This window comes from Phoca vitulina, unplaced genomic scaffold (assembly GCF_004348235.1).
Source record: "Phoca vitulina isolate PV1807 unplaced genomic scaffold, GSC_HSeal_1.0 scaffold101, whole genome shotgun sequence".
Lineage (NCBI taxonomy): Eukaryota > Metazoa > Chordata > Mammalia > Carnivora > Phocidae > Phoca > Phoca vitulina.
The window spans coordinates 6,749-28,922 of NW_022589804.1; the positions used below are offsets into that span (position 1 = coordinate 6,749).

Here is a 22,174-nt window from a genome sequence, read left to right on the forward strand (position 1 = left end):
CAATGTGTAATGTCGAAAGAGAAGAGAGAACCATTTTTTTTATAAATTTGTTTATTTTTTAAATGATTTTATTTATTTGAGAGAGAGAGCACGAGCAGGGGAGGGGAGGGACAGAGGGAGAGGGAGAAGCAGACTCCCTGCTGAACAAGGAGCCCAACTAGGGGCTGGATCCTGGGACTCCAGGGTCATGACCTGAGCCTAAGGCAGACGCTTAACCAACTGAGCCACCCGGGTGCCCCAAAGAGAGAACCATTTGATAGTTTACCTTTGGTTACACAACCATGCTACATGTATACATGCTCAATGCACACAGCCAAATTTACTTATCTTAATGCCTCGCATATTACTTTAAGAAGATCCCCTCCTCACAATCTACCTTTTTTTTTAAAACAAAAGTTGACCTACTTTAAACTAAATGTTTCATAGTTTTTCAGAGCTTATCTACTACCTTCATTTTGAAAATTTTAAAGCAATTCAATTTATTTCTTCGATCAACCCTGATGCATTCAAGAAATTAATGATAAAAAAGAGACTAGTAATATACTCATAATTCAATCAGACTCATTATCTAGAATTCCAGTTCTCTATGAAATGATATATACCTCAAGTCAAAATGGTTGTCAGCAGTAAATGACGGTTTTGTTTTAAAATACATATTTTTTCTTGACTTGCGATATGGCTACAGCTGAATAAATCCATTATAATTTGAAAATATCATAAGTTGAAAAACACATTTAATACAACTAACCTACTGAACATCATAGCTTAGCCTCTCCTACCTTAAAAGTGCTCAGAACACTTATATCTACAACTGGGCCAAATCATCTAACACAAAGGCCATTGTATAATGAAGTGTTGAATAGGGCCACCTGGGTGGATCAGTCCGTTAAGCGTCTGCCTTCAGCTCAGGTCATGATCCCAGGGTCCTGGGATTGAGTCCCGCATCAGGCTCCCTGCTCAACAGGAAGTCTGCTTCCCCCTCTATTCCTCCCCGCTGCTCGTGATCTCTCTCTCTCTCTCACACACTCTCTCTCTCTCAAATAAATAAAATAAAAATAAAGTGTTGAATATCTCATGTAATGTATTGAATATTGTAGTGAAGGTGAGAAACAGAATGCTTGCATGGGTGCAGATGGTTGTAAGTGCATCAGTGGGACTGCCATGGTTGCTGGCTGACTGGGAGCTGTGGCTACTTCTGCTGCTGCCCAGCATCACCAGCGTGTCTTAGGGCATATTGGCAGCCCATGAAAAAAACCAAAACACAAAATTCAAGGTTTAGTTTCTACTGGATGTGAATTGCTTTCTCATCATTGTAAAGTCAAAAAATCATTAAGTCCCACCACCTTAAGTTGGGGACTATCCATAAATTGATTTCACCGAACTGAAAAGGGTCCTTATTTTCATGTTCCATGGATACAGAGAGCCTTCTTCTATCTAAACTTCCTCATATGGAAAATTATCAGTTTTCCATAGGTCTTTCTAAACACTTGACAATCTATCTCTGAAAACTGAAATCTAAGCCTGAAACTGAAAACTGAGGAGACATTTTAAATACTCAACCTAACAATGAGAGTTTCTGGAATAATTGAGCATAGTGAATAGACTGGCATTCTATATGATTTGTTATACAAACATGTACTTAAATATGTACATACAGATAGCATAACATGAGTAGCTTGTTAGGCATGGGTAGATTAATTACTGTCTGTGGAAAACTAATACAATTAGCATCTATTTATTGCATTATCTACAGAACTGCAAGCTCTCTGGTGACAATTGTTTTCTGTAACTCACAGTTTCATATGATCAAAGTACACAAAAATAACAGAAAAAAATAATCATATTAATTCATAAAACAAATACAAAGAAAGATTGCGTCTATATATTGGAGTGAATTTAAAGCAATGAAATCATTTCTACTATTAAATTCTTTGGGAACAACTTAAATACATATGGATTAACTTTCCTATTTTTAAGAGAAAATAGCAGGAGTTGCTTTCATGAATATGGAGTACTCACCTGTGGATGCTATTAATGGAGTTTTCCATTCTTTATCAGTAAAGTGATTCTATTAAAGTCAGTTCAAGGAGTGGGTGCTCACCTTTCAATAGCAGTAAATTTCTAGTCTTCCCAGCCCAGTCAACTCCAAACACAAGGAATGTGGAGAGGAATGAACTTGGCTCTTTGCCTGATGTTTTATATTCCCTGAAGACCACACCCATTTTCCCAAAGTGATTAAGTTATCAAACCTTGGGAAAGGTGTTGGGTACATGATTAGATTTTTGCAGAGTGGGAGACAGACCCTGATGCAGAAGACTGATTGGAAACCTTCTTAACCTACTTAATCAAACTGCCACATCCAAGCTCTAGTGAGAAGCCGTGCCTTGAGCTAACCTATGTGATCCACAGACCTGTTGTTTTTAAAATAAATGACCCCCCAAATAAATAAATAAAATGAGCGCTCCCAAATATAAACTTTTTATCTGCTTTTAATTAACTAAATTACAACCCTAATTCCATCAACCCATTACTACGTACTATATTTGGTTATCTGTCTGGATCCTCATTCATTCCTTTCTTTTTTTAAAAAAGATTTATTTATTTTAGGGGAGGAGAGAGAGAGAGCATGTGTGTGTGAGCTGGGGGGGTGGGGCAGTTGGAGAGAGAGGACTCCCCGCTGACCAAGGAGCCTGTTGTGGGGCTTAATCTCATGATACTGAGATCATGACCTGAGCTGAAATCAAGAGTTGGAGGCTTAACTGACTGAGCCACCCAGGCACTTCTGTATGCATTCGTTTCTTGATATTTCTTCAGACTGAAAGTTACCCACATTTTGTTTATCAGCCCAGTGTAATCAAGCCCCTACCCGAAAATGCCTCCTACTCCTCTGGCAGAGCTATCCTTCTACTGTTTTATGGATCTTGTCAATCTTAACTGAACTAAAATTCCCTGAAATGTTATATTTTTCAGTGAGTCCTCCACAAAATTCTTCCCTTTTACTTTTTCTCTTCTTTTCTTTTGGAAAACATACTACTACTTTTCTCTTTTGGTCTAAAGCCGCACACACAATAGCTTGCTGGTCTTTCCCTAAGGCTCTGCCCCTTTTCTCATTACCCCATATATTCTCTCACTCCTTCTCCTTTTATTATTCAACACATACACATAATTGAAAGATTTGTGATATTTTGTGGATTTAATGATTACATGATGGATGTAAACTACCTGACTAACTCCTAGAAGGCATCATAAACATTTCTGTAAAATAAATATTATATTTTCTGTTAAGTTTAGGGCAACTATCTCTTAAAGTATTCTTCATCTTGGTGAGGCTTGCATCCTGCTCTGTCTCATAAAAACATTTTCATATTTAGTCAATGATGGGTCATAGTGCTTCACCCAAGGAAGGATCCTAGAAAGGAAAACTTAAAACAGTTTCCACTACATCAAATGATTGGTCATCATCATCTGCTCTTCTAATGTAAAACCATGGCTAAAAAAATGAACTACATTCTTCAGATTCCAAAATTTTTATCTTTAATATTATCTTCTCTTGGAAATGTGGATTGAAAAAAACCAACAAGTTTACCCTCAACACCCCTCCTTTCTCTTGTCTACTCCTGCACATCCAGCAGTATAATGAATGTTTTTTACTTAGATGTAAGTTTCTTGAGGGAAAGATCATGAATGATCAACCGTTGTAATGATATTGGCCAACATATCACCAGGTCCACAGCAGGATGTGAAAATCTTTCTGTTGCCACCGTTCCACAGCCTGGGAGTGTGGAGGGGGGTTAACTCTGGGAGAAACCCTGCTTTCAAGGCTTGCTTTTAAACAGCATAAAGAGGGACCAGAGAAGTTTTAATCTGGGCAGAATGTCTCCCCCCCTCCCCCACGCAGAGAGACAATACCCTTCTGACTACTCTATCCCATATTCTGTGAGGTGTAAGGACCTTCCATCCACTGTGGCTGAGGGGAATATCAACTACTCCTAGCCCTGTGTGAGCTGCAAATATTGCTTTGTGGGTTTTGTCATCTTTTCTTGATCAGGTATTTTCCTCATATGCCTTAACTGCTCTGCACTCAGCTATAGCCTCCACCTGTGGGGCCCTCCTCAGATGTCTTTCTCTTTCTCTTTCTCTTTCTCTTTCTCTTTCTCTTTCTCTTTCTCTTTCTCTTTCTCTGTCTTTGTGTAGCTCAACCCGCCACCAGTCCTTAGTCCTTGGAACTCCAACCTCCTTGAACTCCCTGAACTCACAACTCTACTCAGGATTTCCTATCCCAGTGTTGAGGCCAGCAATCTTAAGGCAGTAGGCTGGGTCTACATTGGGTTGCCCTCATTTGTTTCTTCTCTCTCAGGATTCACTGTCCTGTGTTGCCTATTGTCTAAGGTCTGAAAGCTATATCTTTTTTTTATCTATACCATTCTAATATCTTTTTTGGTTACTAATTGGTATAAAATAGAGTAAAGTAGGTCCCCACTACTCCCTTTTGCTCAAAAAGAAGTCTGTGGAAAGGCTTATATACTAAAATTTCTATTTCTTTAATGGATATGGAAGATTTATTTTTATAAAAGATTTATTTCTATAAAAGATTTATGAAAATGTATCAATTTTTATCTTCAGTGAGATTTGGTATTGTGTCTCTTTCATAGATTTGTCCATTTCATCTAAACTATTGAGTTAGTTGGCACAAATGTGCTTCTAATATTATCTTATTTTCATTAAAATGTCTATTGATGTCCCCTTCTTTTGATATAGTTATGTAGTGTCCTCTCTCTCTCTTCTCCCCCCCGCCCCGTGTGTGTGTGCATGTGCACTCAGAGCAGCTAGGCTTGAGAAACAATAACTCCTTTTGATTTTTACTGTGTATTTATTTTCCTGAGTGAATTATGCAAGCCAAGGTATTGGCAGTGGTGGTGGAATAGGTCTGGGGTCTTGCCTGAGTTTCTGGAGACCAGGTTCTAGGCACTTGTAGTGTTGTGAGCAGTGGGTCCCACTACAAGGGGTGTGTGTGTGTGTGTGTGTGTGTGTGTGTGTGATGAGTACCCCCCGTAGATCCCTTTATCAGGAAGTACCTGCTGGGAAGAGAAGCCCCTTCTGAGTCATCACCAAACACCAGATTCTACACGGGGGAGGAAGAAGCAGGAAGTTGTGGCCTTTTGAGGGTAAAAGGGTCAAATGTCAGGCATTTCAAGAAGAGGAGGTCAGGAAGCTCCAAGATCTTGGCCACAAAGGTCCATCACTACCCTGTCTCATCTAGTGTCCCCCAGGTGTGAGATCCTCCCATGAAGGGGATGCTGAACCCTGGTGCAAAGTCAGCCTCCCTCTCACTTGTCCAGTGCATGAGGAACTTCCAAATCAGACCTGTCAGGCAGGAACTGCCCGGTACCTTTGGATAAGAGATCTCTGATTCCTTTGAGTGCTGTCCATTCCTAGGGATTCCGGGATGCTGTCCAAGGTAGGAGCATCCCACACTGCACCCCAAGTGCCTGGGACCAGATCCCCTAAGAATTCATTCTGGAAACAAATGTGACCTAAGCCTTCAAAACTGTCAAAGCACCAGCCACCTTCTGTCTCCACTGTCACTACCAGGCACGTGGCAGAGTAGGGACCCCGGTTTTGGCCCAGCGCTTGGCTAAAGCCGGCAGCCTGGGCTCCAGAAAGGTGCTCTCCATGGTCCCGCGTGTGTCTAGAAGATGCAGGATTTAGAGCCACTGAGGCCAGAACAGGAGGAAAAAGGAACTTTGAACTTTTAAAATACACAGTAGCAAGGTGTGGTGGGAGCTGCAAGAGATTTCTTCCAGTCTCCCAGCTGTAGCTTCCAGAACTGTTGGAGAGCCACAGTAGAGCTGCCAAGAGCCTCCTTGCATGACCCACTCAACTGCAGCGCCCTTGATCCCTGTGGGGGGCACGTGGCTCCCCCTGATGCAAGCGCTGGCACAACAGGCATCCCTGGTCTCCAGGCTCTGGCACTGCTACCTCTGGCCTCCTGCTCACCCTTCAGCCTCCAGGTGAACTTGGGGGAAGATTGGAGCCAGGGCACCCAAACCTGCCTAGACACTGCCCTGACCCGAACTCACATAGAGCCTCTCATACCATTGCCCCCCCAACCTCCTGCAAATTTCTCTCTGCTCAGCCAGGAGAATTGCTCCACCTCATTACCAAAACTTAATATATTAATATTTTAAATGCTCATCCGATGGCAGTGATTGTCATTTTAATTTTATGTCTCTAACTATGAATGAGGTTGAGAATATTTTCATATTTATTGCTTATTTTTTCTGTGAAGTAATGTTTTCAGATGTTTTTCTTAGGGGAAAAGCCCTGTCTCTATTTTTCTTCCAGATTGGAAGCATTCTTTACATATATTGGATACTCATCCTTTACTAGCTTTATCCCTTACAGTATTTTTCTCTCAGTATTTTACTTCCAGTAGAGTGTCTTTTGAGAACAGAAATCCTTAAAATTTTTGCAGTTAAATTGATCAGCATTTACCCTATTTGAATTGTGCTTGTAGTTTCTTCATGAGAAAATCCATTTTTAACACAGAATCAAAAAGATTTTCTTATATTCGCTTCTTTTAAAATGATGAATTTGCTTTTTCATCTTGAACGTACCTGGAATTAATTTTTGTGAACTATCACAGCATATTCACTGGAGAGTTTCTCTTTTTTAATCCATTGACAATGCCTGCCCATTCAGTCAACAACAGGGATCCATACGTTAAGTGAGTCTTAGGCTTTCTGTTTGGTTTCTGTGTGTTTTTTGTCTTTCCCCATACCAATGTCCCACTTCTTAATTGCTAGGGTCATGAGACCATAACATCTGCCACTGATATCTCAGAATGCCTAATGATGTTTTAAGCCATAAAAGGATACTCCTCGAATATTACCAACATTCATATCTAGTACAAAATTTATATGTATGAAAAATTTATATGGCTAAATATCTAGCACATATTTGCAAGTAACAAGTTGAAATTTTCTCATCCTATTTCCAGAATTTGAAATACACCCAAAAATAACACCTAAAAATCTGATTGCAATGCCTTTTCTGAATAATCTTCAAGAAAGTAAATTAAACTTTTACTTTTTCACATACCTATCTATGGAGTGGTTTTTTTCAGTATTGTCTGTTTCCTGTATTTTTCAAGATATAGAGGGGAATTTTTTCCCTCTGTTTAAGCAGTCCACAATTCAAGAAATATGACTGTGTATCTTCCATGAAAATAATCTATTACCCATTTTATTTTTGAAATCATGAACATTCTCTTTAAGATCTTAATCTCCTCTATTATACTTTATTAATTGAAGAATATTTAATCAATGCTACTGAATCAAATTGTGTCTAGTGATATCCTAGCTCTTAGGTGTAAGAAATTTACTCAGGCTTTGTATCTGTAAACCAGCCGCATTCAGTGTTTCTCAAACCTAAGAATTCATCTGAATTACCTGGAATGACTGATAAACCACAGATTTCAGCCCCCCACATGCAACATTTTTTTAAGATTTTATTTATTTATTTGAGAGAGAGCACACGAGCCAGGGGAGGGACAGAGAAGCAGACTCCCCATGGAGAAGGGGACCTGTCATGGAACTTGATCCCTGGACTCCAGGACAATGACCTGAGCTGAAGGCACATGCTTAACCTCCTGAGCCGCTCGGGCACCCCACATGCAGCATTCTTGATTCCATAAGTCTTGGGTGTGGGCCAAGAATTGGCATTTCACACAAAGCTCAGGTGATTATGATGCTGGGGAAACTGAATGAAACTTTGAAAAGCATGGGATAAGTCCCTTCTTCATCCTCTATTATCCTCAAAATTTCCTATCCCCATTGGTTCATCTGTGTCATTTTCAGTGGTTGATAGCATTTCTTCTAATGGTTATTCTTGATTATTAAACACAAATGTGTGGAATCACATGTATTTCAAAACTATCTCCCTTTCAGAAATGGAATATGGCAAACAGAATATATATTATGTAAACTGTAGCAAATATTATTGAGTAGCATACTGTAATCAAACCCTACCACCAATAAGGCAACCATCTCACTCATTTATTAAATGAATCACCTATCAAATATTTGTTAAGTGCATGTTCTCTCTTAGACACTCTGTTACCTGCTGGCGATACGTCAGTGAACACTTTCTTTCTCTCAACTTACACTATTGTAAAAGAAATGGCCAAATATTTAGAGTTCATATAAAAAAAGGCCTATCTTGGTCCTGAGAGTCAGTGGAGATTTACCTGAAAAACAGATATTTTTTCTTCTGAGGGTGAATTGATGGGTAGGATACACTAGATGAAGAGGTGGGAGAAGAAGGTTTCAGTTTGACATGGGCATTGTAGATAGCCGAGTCCGTCTGTGATGAGCAAACTCTGTTCCTACACTAGACCATTAAGTTGTTCCATTGGTCTATGTGTCTGTTTTTGTGTCAGGACCATGCTGTCTTGGTGATCATGGCTTTGTAATATAGCTTGAAATCAGGCAGCGTGATGCCCCCAGCTTTGTTTTTGTTTTTCAACATTTCCTTGGTGATTCAGGGTCTTTTCTGATTCCATACAAAATTTAGGATTGTTTGTTCCAGCACTCTGAAAAATGTCATTGGAACTTTGATTGGGATGGCATTGAAGGTATAGATTTCTCTGGGCAGCATAGACATTTTAACAATGTGTATTCTTCTGATCCATGAGCATGGAATGTTTTTCCATCTTTTTGTGTCTTCAATTTCTTTCATGAGTGTTCTATAGTTCCTAGAGGATAGATCCTTTACCTCTTTGGTTAGGTTTATTCCAAGGTATCTTATGGTTTTTGGTGCTACTGTAAATGGAATCATTTCTCTAATTTCTCTTTCTACAGTTGCATTGTTAGTGTATAAGAAAGCAACTGATTTCTGTGCATTGATTTTGTATCCTGCCACATTACTGAATTGCTGTATGAGTTCTAGTAATTTTGGGGTGGAGTCTTTTGGATTTTCCACATAAAGTATCATGTCATCTGCGAAGAGAGAGAGTTTGACTTCTTCTTTGCCAATTTGAATACTTTTATTCCTTTTTGTGGTCTGATTGCTGTTGCTAAGACTTCTAGTACTATGTTGAACAATAGTGGGCATCCTTGTCGTATTCCTGATCTTAAGGGAAAGGCTCTCAGCTTTTCCCCATTGAGGATGATATTCGCTGTGGGTTTTTCATAGATGGATTTTATGAACTTGAGGAATATTCCCTCTATCCCTATACTCTGAAGAGTTTTAATCAAGAAAGAATGCTGTATTTTGTCAAATGTTTTTTCTGCGTCAATTGAGAGGACCATATGGTTCTTCTCTCTCCTCTTATGAATGTGATCTATCACATTGATTGATTTGTGAATGTTGAACCACCCTTGCATCCCGGGGATAAATCCCACTTGGTCATGGTGGATGATCCTTTTAAAGTATTGTTGGATCTTATTAGCTAGGATTTTGTTGAGAATTTTGAAATCCATGATCATCAGGGATATTGGTCCAAAATTCTCCTTTTTGATGGGGTCTTTGCCTGGTTTAGGGATTAAGGTAATGCTGGCCTCATAGAATGAGTCTGGAAGCTTTTCTTCTGTTTCTATTTTTTGAAACAGCTTCAGGAGAATAGGTATTATTTCTTCTTTGAATGTTTGGTAGAATTCCCCAGGGAATCCATCAGGCCCTGGACTCTTGTTTCTTGGGAGGTTTTTGATCACTGCGTCAATCTCGTTACTGGTTGGCCTATTCAAGTTGTCAATTTCTTCCTGTTTTGGTCTTGGTAGTTTTTAGGTTTCCAGGAAAGCATCCATTTCTTCCAGGTTGCTCAATTTATTGGCATATAGTTGTTGATAATAATTTCTAATAATTGTTTCTATTTCCTTGGTGTTAGTCATGATCTCTCCCCTTTCATTCATAATTTTATTAATTTGGGTCCTTTCTCTTTTCTTTTGGATAAGTCTGGCCAGTGGTTTATCAATCTTATTAATTCTTTCAAAGAACCAGCTTCTAGTTTCATTGATCTGATCTACTGTGTTTCTGGTTTCTAATTCATTGATCTCTGCTCTAATATTGATTATTTCTCTTCTAATGTGTGGCTTAGGCATCATTTGTTGCTTTTTCTCTAGTTCTTTAAGGTGTAAAGTTAGTTGTTGAATTTGGGATTTTTCTATTTTTTTGAGTGAGGCTTGGATGGCTATGTATTTCCCCCTTAGGACTGCCTTTGCAGTATCCCATAGGTTTTGGACCGATGTGTTTTCATTCTCATTGGTTTCCATGTATTGCTTAAGTTCTTCTTTGATTTCCTGGTTGACCCAAACATTCTTGAGCAGAGTAGTCTTTAGCTTCCAAGTGTTTGACTTTCTTCCAAATTTTTTCTTGTGATTGAGTTCCAGCTTTAAAGCATTATGGTCTGAGAATATGCAGGGAATAATCTCAATCTTTTGGTATCGGATGAGACCGGATTTGTGACCAGTATGTGGTCTATTCTGGAGAAAGTTCCATGTGCACTCGAGAAGAATGAGTATTCTGTTGTTTTAGGGTGGAATGTTCTGTATATATCTATGAGGTCCATCTGGTCCAGTGTGTCATTCAAAGCTCTTGTTTCTTTGTTGATTTTCTGCTTAGATGATCTGTCTATTGCTGAGAGTGGAGTATTGAGGTCTCCCACAATGAACATATTGTTATCAATATGAGTCTTTATTTTGGTTAACAGTTGGCTTGTGTAGATGGCTGCTCCCATGTTGGGGGCATAGATATTTACAAGTGTTAGATCTTCTTGTTGGATAGACCCGTTAAGAATGATATAGTGTCCTTCTGTGTCTCTAACTACAGTGTTTAGCTTAAAATCTAATTTGTCTGATATAAGAATTGCTACCCCAGCTTTCTTTTGAAGTCCGTTGGCATGGAAGGTGGATCTCCATTCCTTCACTTTCAGTCTGGATGTATCTTTAGGTTCAAAATGGGTCTCTTGTAGACAGCATATGGATGGGTCCTGTCTTTTTATCCAATCTGCAACCCTGTGCCATTTTATGGGAGCATTTAGGCCATTCACATTGAGAGTGATTATTGAAAGATATGAATTTATTGTCATCATGTTGCCTGTGAAGTCCTTGTTTCTATAGACTGTCCCTGTAAATTTCTGTTGTATATCACTCTTGGGGTCTTTCTCCTTTTATAGAACCCCCCTTAATATTTCTTGCAGGGCCGGCTTAGTGGTCACATATTCTTTCAGTTTCTGTCGGTCTTGGAAGCTCTGCATCTCTCCATCCATTCTAAATGACAGCCTTGCTGGATAAAGTATTCTTGGCTGCATGTTCTTCTCGTTTAGTACCCTGAATATGTCTTGCTAGCCCTTTCTGGCTTGCCAGGTCTCTGTGGATAAGTCTGACGTTATTCTGATGTTCCTGCCTCTGTATGTAAGGAATCTCTTCCCCCTAACTGCCCTTAAGATGGTTTCCTTGGTTCTAAGATATGCGAGTTTTACTATGACATGCCGGGGCATTGGTCTGTTCTCCTTGATCTTGGGAGGGGTCCTCTCTGCCTCTAGGCCACGAATGTTTGTTTCATTCCCCAGATTAGGGAAGTTCTCAGCTACAATTTGCTCAAATACATCTTCTAGTCCTCTCTCTCCGCCCCTTCAGGGATTCCAATAATTCTGACATTGGAACATTTCATGGTGTCACTATTTGTCTAATTCTGTTTTCATGGATTTTGAGCTGTTTCTCCCAAGCCTCCTCTTTTTCTTTCTTTTCTATCAAATGGTATTTTAGATCACTAATTTATTCTTCTGCTTTGTTTACCCTAGCTGTTGGTGTATCTAGATTATATTGGATCTCATTGATAGCATTTTTAAGTTCTGCCAGTTCAGCTTTCATTTCTGCTCTTAGAGACTCTATGTTGCCATTAATCGATTTCTCCATTCTAGCTATCATCTTCATAACTTTTTCCCTGAAGTCCATTTCTAACATCTAGGTTATATCTGTATCCATTTGTAAATCTGTGGCAGAAGTCACAGTCTCTGAGTCTTTCCTATTTTGGGGGTTCCTCCTCTTAGTCATTCTGTTGAGGGGTGGTTGAGGGAATGTACAGAGTCCAAATTATTGACCACAACCCAAGCAAGATGCACCTGTTTTATAGGGACCTTAGAGTTGTCAGTATCTTGTTCCCCCAGCCTGTCTTCTGGGGGAGGGGCCTGCCATGCTGTTACTCAGGCAAACCTGTTTGGACAGAATTGCCCTGCCCCCTGTGGGGGGGCAGGTGATGGGCTCAGTGAAAACCGGTTTTGGGGGGCTTTTGTTCTCTGGCAGCTTTCCCTGGTGGTTTTCCACATCTCTTTCAAGAGTCAGAGCAGAAGAAATTGTTTCCAACCCTCTACCTCAGATCAGAGAGATCGAAGTCTGTTCTTCAGTGGGCTCTCCAGGCCACACTATCTCCATTTCTATCTGTGCTGCTCTAAACTGCAGCATCCTGGGTTGTGCGCCCCTCAGCAGGGCTCCCAGTCCTTGCCTCCAGGTCGGGGCATGGGGGCATGTGGGCACGTCTCTGCCCTTTGTGCTTCTAAAACCACCAGCCACCCCCAGTTCCCACGCGCAGCCCCACTGCTTCAGGTTTCAGTCTGGGGGGCTGCCCTAAAGTCCTTTCCCTGCTGCTACCAATCTGCGAGTCTGTGCCCTGTCCCCAGCTCAGGAGGCTTTTGCTCACTGGCGGTGCAGGATCCCCACAGCTCCCTCTTGCTTCCATTTATCTTCCGGTATCTGCCTGTGGAATCAAGGCTCCCAGCTTCATACCTTGAAACCCACCACCTGTGATATTCTGTTTGTAGAGATCCAGATATATCTTCTTACATCTCAGGTTGATTTCATGGGTGTTCAGAGTGGTCTGGTAGATATCCAGCTCAATTCTGGGGACCAGTTGGAATAGGGTCCCCTACTCCTCCACTATCTTTTCCCCTTGGAAGAAATAAGTATTTCATCATCTTGGAAATACTTTCTGACTTAGTCATTTTGATGGAAATTCTTTGGTACAAAGTCTGTCTTATATTCCCTAGAAGTATATTTTCCTTCTGTCACTACCTCTACTTCTTGGGGAAAACTATTTCTTTGTGCATTAGTCTTTTCCTTGTAGATTATGGATCCATTGTTAGCTAGGAAGACCACAGAGATGAAGTGCCAAACTCATCACAAGTCATGGTATCCACATGACATCAGTAGTGATATTAAATTCGATCATTTAGTTAAGGTACTGCTTGCCAGATTCCTTCCTGTAAAGTTACTAATACTCTCCTTTCCTACTTTGTTCTTTATAATTAAGTCCCCAAATCCAGAGCAGACTTTCATAGACTTTCCAATCATTAGAATTATAATGCTTTAGTGAATATCTCTTACATTTCCTTGTGTTGTTTGGTGCTTATCAAAAGTAGTTGAAAAGGAATTGAGAGTTGCTTCACAGGACAGGTACTAACTTCTGTGCTAAAATATCATACTAGTTTGTGGAAATGCTCTTTATTTTACACTCTAGTTAACCCTAAATATTATCAACATTTTTTATTTTTTAAATTTAATACCTAAACATTTTATTTTCCAAACTAACAGGGGAATATGGAAATGCCATAAGTGCCTAATAATGATTTTTCCCTTAACATGTGTGGTATGGATTTACACGGGATACTTCACTTATGAATTTGTTCATCATATTTGCCTGTTTCTTTCTAATAGGTAATTAGTATTTATCTATTGATTTGCATTATATTATTTTCTACCTACTGTTATTTGCCCACTACTTTGGTAAAGTTTTTGCTTTGTTCATGAAGGCTTGTATTTTACAAAACATACAGAAAATTGCAAATTTTAGAAGTGTCCATAAAAATGATTCCTGAGAAGGAAGGAATTTTGGCAAAAGGGTTATAGATTTATAGTCCCATGTTCAAGACTAACTTTACTGAGGAGAAACAAATACCAAGCTGTATTCCATTGACATGAGAAATATGCAAATAGTTGCTCATGTTCTCCTTATCACAGGTTCAAATGTGGGATCCCTTATAGACAGAATTTACAGGAAGCGGTACAACATGCTAAATGAACATTTTCCTCTTTATATGAGTCCCTGTGAGTTAACTATTCATTTTCTATGCTAGTTCTGAAAAAGTTTTCTTGAAACATTGCCATGATACTGAAAGTTGGCCCTTGTTGTAGTTTATGAGGAAAAACAAGGGTCTGAGTGTTTCAGATACTGCACTTTGAGCAGAGGATGATATTAACAAGCTCTTGTTTCAGCCAAGATGTGATGAGTGACTAGAGTTTAGAGAAATGATAATGTCTGTCAGATACTTGCATCTAGCCAACTAGGTCAGACTTGAAGAGAAGCCTAAGCACCTCTCCTTTGACTTATTAAACTGAGACATATACCACTGCATTTCTTCTACCACAGCCTGGTTCAAATCTGCAAGTAAAACACATTGCTCAGAATGCAGAGGAGCCTTGGAAACACTGTGCTAAGTGAGAGAAACCAAATACAAAAAAAACCACACACACATTATGTGACCAATTTGAATGACGTGTACATAATAGAAAAAATCCATAAAGACTCAAGGTAGTGTTAGGGTTGAGGAGGGAAGGGAAGGTGATCAGGGAGTAAATATTAATGGGTTTTTGTTTTTTTGGGGGGGTGATGGAAATGTCCTGGGATTAAATAGTTATGATAGTTGCACAACTCTTTGGATATTACCAAAAACCACTGAATTATGTACTTTAAAGGAATGACTTTAATGGTATGCAAATTTTATCTCACTAAACTGTTATTAAAAAAGAGGAAAAGGCATTGATTATATTCCAGAAAATGCTCCAAAATAAACAATTTTTATTAAAAGAAAACTTAATAAACAAATTTATAATTCAACGTGGTTATACCATTTTATAAACATACAATAATTCTGTTGTCCTAAGTCACAGTGTTCTCAAAGACCACTATTATCCTGTGGCCTCACATGAAAAGGTTTCAGGACAGGAATTCCCTCAGACAAGGGAATTCGTCAAATAAATGCTCATGAAACTTGATTTTTCAGGGGGCACCAAAGCAAAGGAAAAGCTTCAGAGGGAAAGAGAAGGAGAGAGGAGGGAAACTATATATGAGGGAACCTTTGTAAACATCATAGAAGCTCACAGTTGCATTGTTATAATCCAGAAACACTCCAATCTGACCCAGAGGCCTTTTCACATACTGAATTAGGGGTGGGCAGTTGGTGGAGAGACCATAATGATTGTTTATCTTCAAAGAAAACAGAAGAAATGCTTCCACAGGATGAATAATGCCATCATTATCACTGGTCAAGGAATCTTTACAGACTCCCAGAATCCAATTTGGGGAGCATGTGACATCCACCTCCCAATAATGCTGACCAGAGGTAAAGACCTGAGGTCTCAGAGCTGCAAAGCTCTTGGCACCCTGGGACTCTCTGGATATGCCTTGATGGGCGACTCCAAGTGTCACACTTCCAGCATCCTTAGAAAGGCACCTGTAGCTCCCAGTGCCTTCCTGACTCAGAACGTTATCTACTGTAGAGAGAGGCAAAAAGGAGGTCAGCGAATGGGATTTCCATGTCCTGAGGGACATTGCTCTCTACCCACCAACTACCTTCTTCATTTCCCCTCAGAGGCAATGAAAAACAGTACAGAGAGTTCAGACTGGCTTATCTATGAAGACCAAGAGTTGTTGCTGCCTCTATACACACAGAAACCCTTCAATCATACAGAAAAAGGAAAAACATCCAGACATATCGTGAACTGGGAAGCAGTCATTTAATGTCAGTATGGATAAGTTATTTCAGGACACACCTATTTTTTTTCTTTACTTTAGAAAACTTTTCTTGTGTTGTTTGTCTTTATTACTATTTAATAAGTAGATAGCACTTAGCTATTATGTGGGTGTTTACTGGGATATAACTGGTACTTGTTACATTTTTCAAATGTCAAAAATTTGATAGAAATCCACATATGCATAGTTTAGAAACTTCTGAAAAGAATGTTCTGGCTTTACATTATCTATTCAGACCCCAAATTCAGTCAAATCCCAATTTCAGCCCTCTGCTGTCTAGACAGGCTCTCTACTGTGGGCCTGCTATGGTTGAGCCCTGCTCATATACACATCCCTCACCTTTCAGAGTTTTGAGATTGATCTAATAACATTACAATTATCCTGCCAATGACAATTTTGGTCTTTCTCTGTCAAAACCTTCTGAGTTTATAAGTAATAAATATTCTTCGTACAATGCATGATAAATGCACTCGAATATAGAACAAATTAAAAACTACCACTGCCATATTTAAACTTTTAGGAGTGGAGTAAACTGAATAAACATACAATATTTTTTGCTATTCTGAGAACTAAATAGTCTCGCTTTTCCTAACCACGTGACCAGCCTGATGCTTGTCTTCTCTTGCTCTGTTTGTGTGTCAGATGTAACTAAAAATATGTATCTTGCTTTGCATTTGCAGTAAAGTGTAAGTTGGAAAATTTAGTCTTGATCATTGTAATACGACTATTCAAAGAGAAAAGGGATAATAACTTTGGAAAGTCATATACTACCTTCATGTCAAAAAATAAATAAAATTAAAAAGGAAGAAGGCTCATTCCCAAGAACCACTAAAGAGATCGAGGACTGATTGCCAAAGGGCTGGCTCTTACCTCTGAAGTTGTTCAGTATATCTAGGATTCCCGTGATGTTCTGTGAAGTGAGCTCTGGGTTCACCGGCTGAGGCTTGTGCATCTGCGCCAATTCAGTCCTGTAAAGAATGATGTCAGTTATACTTCTGGGCCAAAGGTCAATCACACAACTGTTATAAAAGTAGCAGTTTTTAATCAAAGAGTTTTCATCAGAATTTTCCCACTTTGGTTAATTGGGTATATGTTATAGTCTATGTTGCCTTACCTTTTTTCTAAATTTAAATTATATCAAATTCTAACTTCCCCATTCTTCTCAGATATTATTCCATTTCTAAAATTACTGAGGATCAATCTCTCCCTCTGCTCCACCTCAGGTAAAGCAAAGATCCTAGGGGTCTTACAGAGAACAGAAAGTTCAGGCAAAGCCTTTGGGATTTCAGTCTGCAAGTAGTCACTAATGATACATTCAGTGTCTACAAGGGGAAAGCCCACTGAAACAGAAAGCTTTGCTCTTTTCTATCCAGCAAGAGAATCTAATTCTAGCCTAGCAGCCCTGGTCCTGAGGGTCTGACCCCCCGTGGGCACCAGGGAGCCATTCCCTCTGAGGCCTTGCCTACAACAGGATGTGCTATTCTTACTGCTGGGAACAAAATATACCCCCCTTCCCATTCTTAGGAAATCTCCCTCTTTCCCGTCTTTTCACATCCAAGGCTCTAGAGTAGGGACCTCTTCTGTGACACCTTAGAAAAATTTCTTTAGTAAGGTTTATTATGGTGAGGCTGGAGAGGTTGGGTGGAGAGTGGGTGGAAGGTCACATGGTTTTTAAGTATATTTGAATTCAGCCACATAAGAAGAAACCTCCTGAGACCAAGGAGCAGAAAGACTTCAGGCTTCTTTTAAAACAAATAGAAAGTAGGGGTGCCTGGGTGCCACAGTTGGTTAAGTGTTCGAATCTTGATTTTGGCTCAGGTCACGATCTCAAGGTCCTGGGATCCAGCCCCATGTCAGACTTGTGCTCAGCAGGGAGTCTGCTTAAGATTCTCTCTCTCTCCCTCTGCCCCTCTCCCCTGCTCTCTCTAAAATAATTAAATAAATCTTATTAAAAAAAATAGAAAGTAGCCACAGAGGATGAGGTTAAGAGCTCAAAACATGTACATCCACTTTCTCCCCAAGAACAAGAGACTTGCTCAGTAATCAGAAATCATTAGTTCAAACTCACCTTTGCAATACATTTCCCAAGTCCTGCAAGGAAAAACAGTAATGTTAATCATAAGAGTTTTGTTCTTTTACATCTTCTCTAGTATTCTTGTTTGTTTAAATAATGTATTTTTTCTCTTATTCCCCTCTAAGGAACAATCAGAAACTACCTTCATAATAGAACCTACACTAAAGCATGATAGGCTTCTTTGGGGTGTATTAAGGAAGGAAGGAAGTCAGGAAGGGGCTGTGTAGTGATGCATTATGATTTAGGTTTCCACTGTCACTCAGCACCCAGTCTCATTCCCAAGAAGAGATCTGACCATTTACAATAACAATTAAAGCAAAACAGTGAACTTAGATATAAAAAAATTATGGAGTGCATTGAAATTGATTATCAAATTCTACAATTCTTGCCTAAGCAAAGGGCAAAACCTTAGTATCTTCAGCAAGTTACTTCTGGGGTCGGGGGTGGGGGGTTGGTGTTTGGAGACAGAGAGTGACAATGGATTAAGGCAACATAAATTGAGAATTACCTCAACAAAGTTAATCTTTCTCTGGTTACAGGTTTTTTCTGATTTTGGATAATTTATCTGTGTGGTTAGTACTCCTGATTACACAGTGATAATTTTGTCCTAGGTGAGCTACTAAGAGGGCAAAAATCTCCCAAGAATTACCAGGATATGAGGAAATAAATAGTTGGACAGACATAATGATGGGAATCAATGAGCAGTATCACTTAGCTGAGAGTAACGGTATATGTGGGTAACATTTCCATGTCAAGGCAACATTGCCCAAAAAAGGATTCTTGTCTGTGAGGATGGACCCTCCCTTCTCACCTGGAGTAGATCCACGTCAGGCTTACGGCACACCTCAGTCAGCTCTCTATACATTTCTTTCAGGCTTTCTTTCTGTTGGGTCATTCTGAGTTCACTTTCCTTGAGTTGTTGGACAATCTCCTTTTCTTCTTTCTCCAGTGTCTCCAGATGGAGTTGCTCCTCTTCATGGAGAAATAGATGCATCTTCTGATACTGTGCTTTGATCATCACCTTCCTTAAGGCCACATAGTCCTGAAGAGATAGTAGATGCAAAGGGTTACATATCCTCCCTCTCAACAGAGAGTTCTATTTCCTTAGTGTCATCAAGAAAGTACTTGACAAACTTTGTGCCCTACATCTCCACGTGTCTTGGATATTTGCTGGTCCTTTCTGTTCACCCTTTCTCTAGGTTCTTAAGACTCCTTCCTTGTTTGAATCAAGCCCTCTAAGGGTCCCAGGCTCTCTAGCTGTGATACTCCATCAATTATTTCCTTTCTTACTGGAAGCTCTTTTTTTCTCTTGTTCTTTTGCCCGATTTTCCTAAATATTTAAAAATATTTATGTATACATCATATTTTATAGATTTTTAAATTAAATTCTCTAGTTTTCCTCCAGGAGCTACACTATTGTTCTCCTCTCTTTCACCTCAAATTTATTGCGATGTTTTCTTAAACTCAGTGTCTGAGAAGGTTCATCCAAACCTTCAAGGTTGTACTAGGAATACCTTTCATGCCTTAGTTATCCCATATACTAGCATTTTTGCACTAGCTTTAATTGGCCTGTATATTTGTGATTACTGATATATCATTTGAAACAACTACTTTTTCTTGGAAAAAAAATGATCCTTTAGGTGGTAACTTAAATTTAGCTACAAGTCTCAACCAGCATTATGTCAATCTGCATAAAAACAGAACATTTTCATTCTTACCTCAAATGACTGGATTTTGCTAACTTCTTAATTCAGATTGTTTTGCATTTCTTTTTTTTTTTTTTTAAAGATTTTATTTATTTGACAGAGACACAGCGAGAGAGGGAACACAAGCAGGGGGAGTGGGAGAGGGAGAAGCAGGCTCTCCGCCGAGCAAGGAGCCTGATGCGGGCCTCGATCCCAGGACCGTGGGATCATGACCTGAGCCGAAGGCAGACGCTTAACGACTGAGCCACCCAGGCGCCCTGTTTTGCATTTCTTGAGTCATGTTCCATAAAGAGCCCATTCTCTTCAGAAGTTTCTCCTGCAAAATAACCATGAGGTTTAGCAAGACAGAAGATGATATTATAGATTTTATCCCCTTATCTATGGGAAAAGTCAGTGGCTGAGAAAACTGCAATCTTGAGTTAGCATGGAGAGATCAGATTTCTCCCCATGAATCTAATTTGATTCTAATATTTGGGATGTCAGAGGTGACAAACAGAGATTTGAGGGTACTCTGTAGATAATATAATCCATTTCCTTAGAAATTGGCACTCAGATTTTTATATAATTTGACTGTGAAGACATCAAGCTTGCATCAGAAGCCAGGGATCCCAGTACTAGCCACCTGCCCCACAAGGGGATCAACTGCACATATTTGGACAATGTTTCTAAGGACATTTCCCTTCTTAGAGGCTCAACATAGCTATGATTATAGTGTCAACATTGGTCAGCAGCATTGAAAGGATGCATGTACATCTTGGTATTTCTATTGAAAAATCACCACCTCTGCTATCTCCACTCAAGTCAACTTCCTTATCATTTTCCTCATCTTGCTCTCCGATTAGAAGACTGTAAGATTCCAAATGGGTTTAGAGGCATCACTTACCCTGTATTCCTCAGCAGCCCACTATACCAGACTGTGGCTGTGAGCTATGTGCTCTGCTGATTCAGAGCAGGGCGTGCAGAGCAGGTTCTTGTCAACTTCACAGAAAAGCCCCTTCGCTTCTTTGTGCAGCACACAGATCTGCTCCTCGGAGCTGCTGACACGGTAAGCTTGCGCCTGTCTGGCAAGGGAAGCCAGCTTCTTGAGTGCAATATTTGTTTTGAAGTCTGACTTCTCTGAAACTCCCCTGCATTCAGGGCAGCACATTGGGGTTTGGGCGTAGGCAGGGACTGCAAAAGCTGTGCCCACAGTCAGTGGTGACAGGGCTAAGTAGTGGTTCATACAGATGGAGCAGATGAGTTCATTCTGAAAGGCTTGCAAGGTGTCCAGATCCATGTTTCTATAAACTTTTAAAAAAGACAAAAGAGAAAGAAAAGTCACTTTTCTGTGCCGATAAGGAAAAAAAAAGAGCTTTTAGACAAAAGCTTGTCTGCTTGAATTCTATCTAATTTACCTATTAATTTAGTCCCAGTACAAACGTAGGCATGGTAAGTATAAACAGGTTGTGTTTATACTATGAAACAAATAAGAAAATGGGACAAAGCGTTCTCGCCATCGTTTTTGTTTCAAATAGACAGTGTTCTCAATCAGAATTAAACTACGTGGACAAGCTTAAAGATTGGGGCAGGGAGTAAAAGTTAGGATGATTCCATAGTAACATTTCTTAGCTGATTGGTCCAGAAGCACATATAGAATCTCAATCTCTCCCATTCTCTCTCTCTCTCTGTCTCTCTCTCCATGACTCCACCACCGTAACACACACACACACACACTTCACCGCTATGCTAACAGCCTCCATGCATCCTGTCTCCAAACTGACAGGTGTATCTTTCTAAAGACAAATAAAATTGATTACGTTTAATTTAAGCTTGTTATTTAATCAGTGTTGACTTCAACTTTGACTCCTGAAACTACAATTAGTTGAATTTATGTTTCTAACTTTAATAACAAAACTCTACCTTTCAGGAAATAAAGTATAAAAATTATCTTTTGTTTCTAGTTCAGAAAATAATTTTTCCCAGAGTCAGTTGAGATCATCGGAACATCTTCACATCTTGAACTGGAGAATGTTCAAGCTACAGTGCTAATCAGCAACAATTAATCTTTTTTTTTTAACAAACAAAAAAGAGAATAAGCACTGGGATTTCCTTTCTGCACTAGAAAATACAGAGCTATATAGTTAAAGGAAGCATGATCGATTCATCTTTATTTTTGGTATTTCCCCATGGTGACTAATGCCACTTCTTGGGAGTCCTTACCAGTTGGTTGGATCTATATTGGACACTTTTCAAATCTAGTCTGCAAACTGAAGGTTTTAGAGGGACAGCAAATAGGACTTTTACAACAAAGTTTTTCTAATTAATTCAGCACACTAAACTTTTAGGTTGTTGGGTATAAAGACTATTACATGCATACACCTTGTTGAATATTTCAGGTGCTTTATGGGTTCCATAATTGCATAAAAACTGCAGAAATCTCAGGGCGCCTGGGTGGCTTAGTTGGTTAAGCTTCCAACTCCTGATTTTGGCTCAGGTCATGATCTCAGGGTTGTGGGATCAAGCTCTGCAGTTAGGCTCCAAGCTCAGCACGGGGTCTGCTTGTTCCTTTCTCTCTGCTTCTCCCCCTGCTCCCTCTCTCTTTCTCTTTCAA

The 22,174-nt window shown here is 39.6% G+C and overlaps 1 protein-coding gene across 1 annotated transcript; it reads right to left on the reverse strand.

Annotated features, from left to right (window-relative positions):
* Positions 1-15,051: 15,051 nt before the first annotated feature.
* LOC116627759 (tripartite motif-containing protein 64C-like) lies at positions 15,052-20,860 on the reverse strand. Its single transcript, XM_032397650.1, is given in 9 exon segments — positions 15,052-15,545; positions 16,675-16,772; positions 17,380-17,393; positions 17,884-17,895; positions 18,690-18,920; positions 19,841-19,900; positions 20,468-20,744; positions 20,746-20,791; positions 20,794-20,860. Coding segments are annotated over 9 exon segments (1,299 nt in total).
* Positions 20,861-22,174: the final 1,314 nt, after the last annotated feature.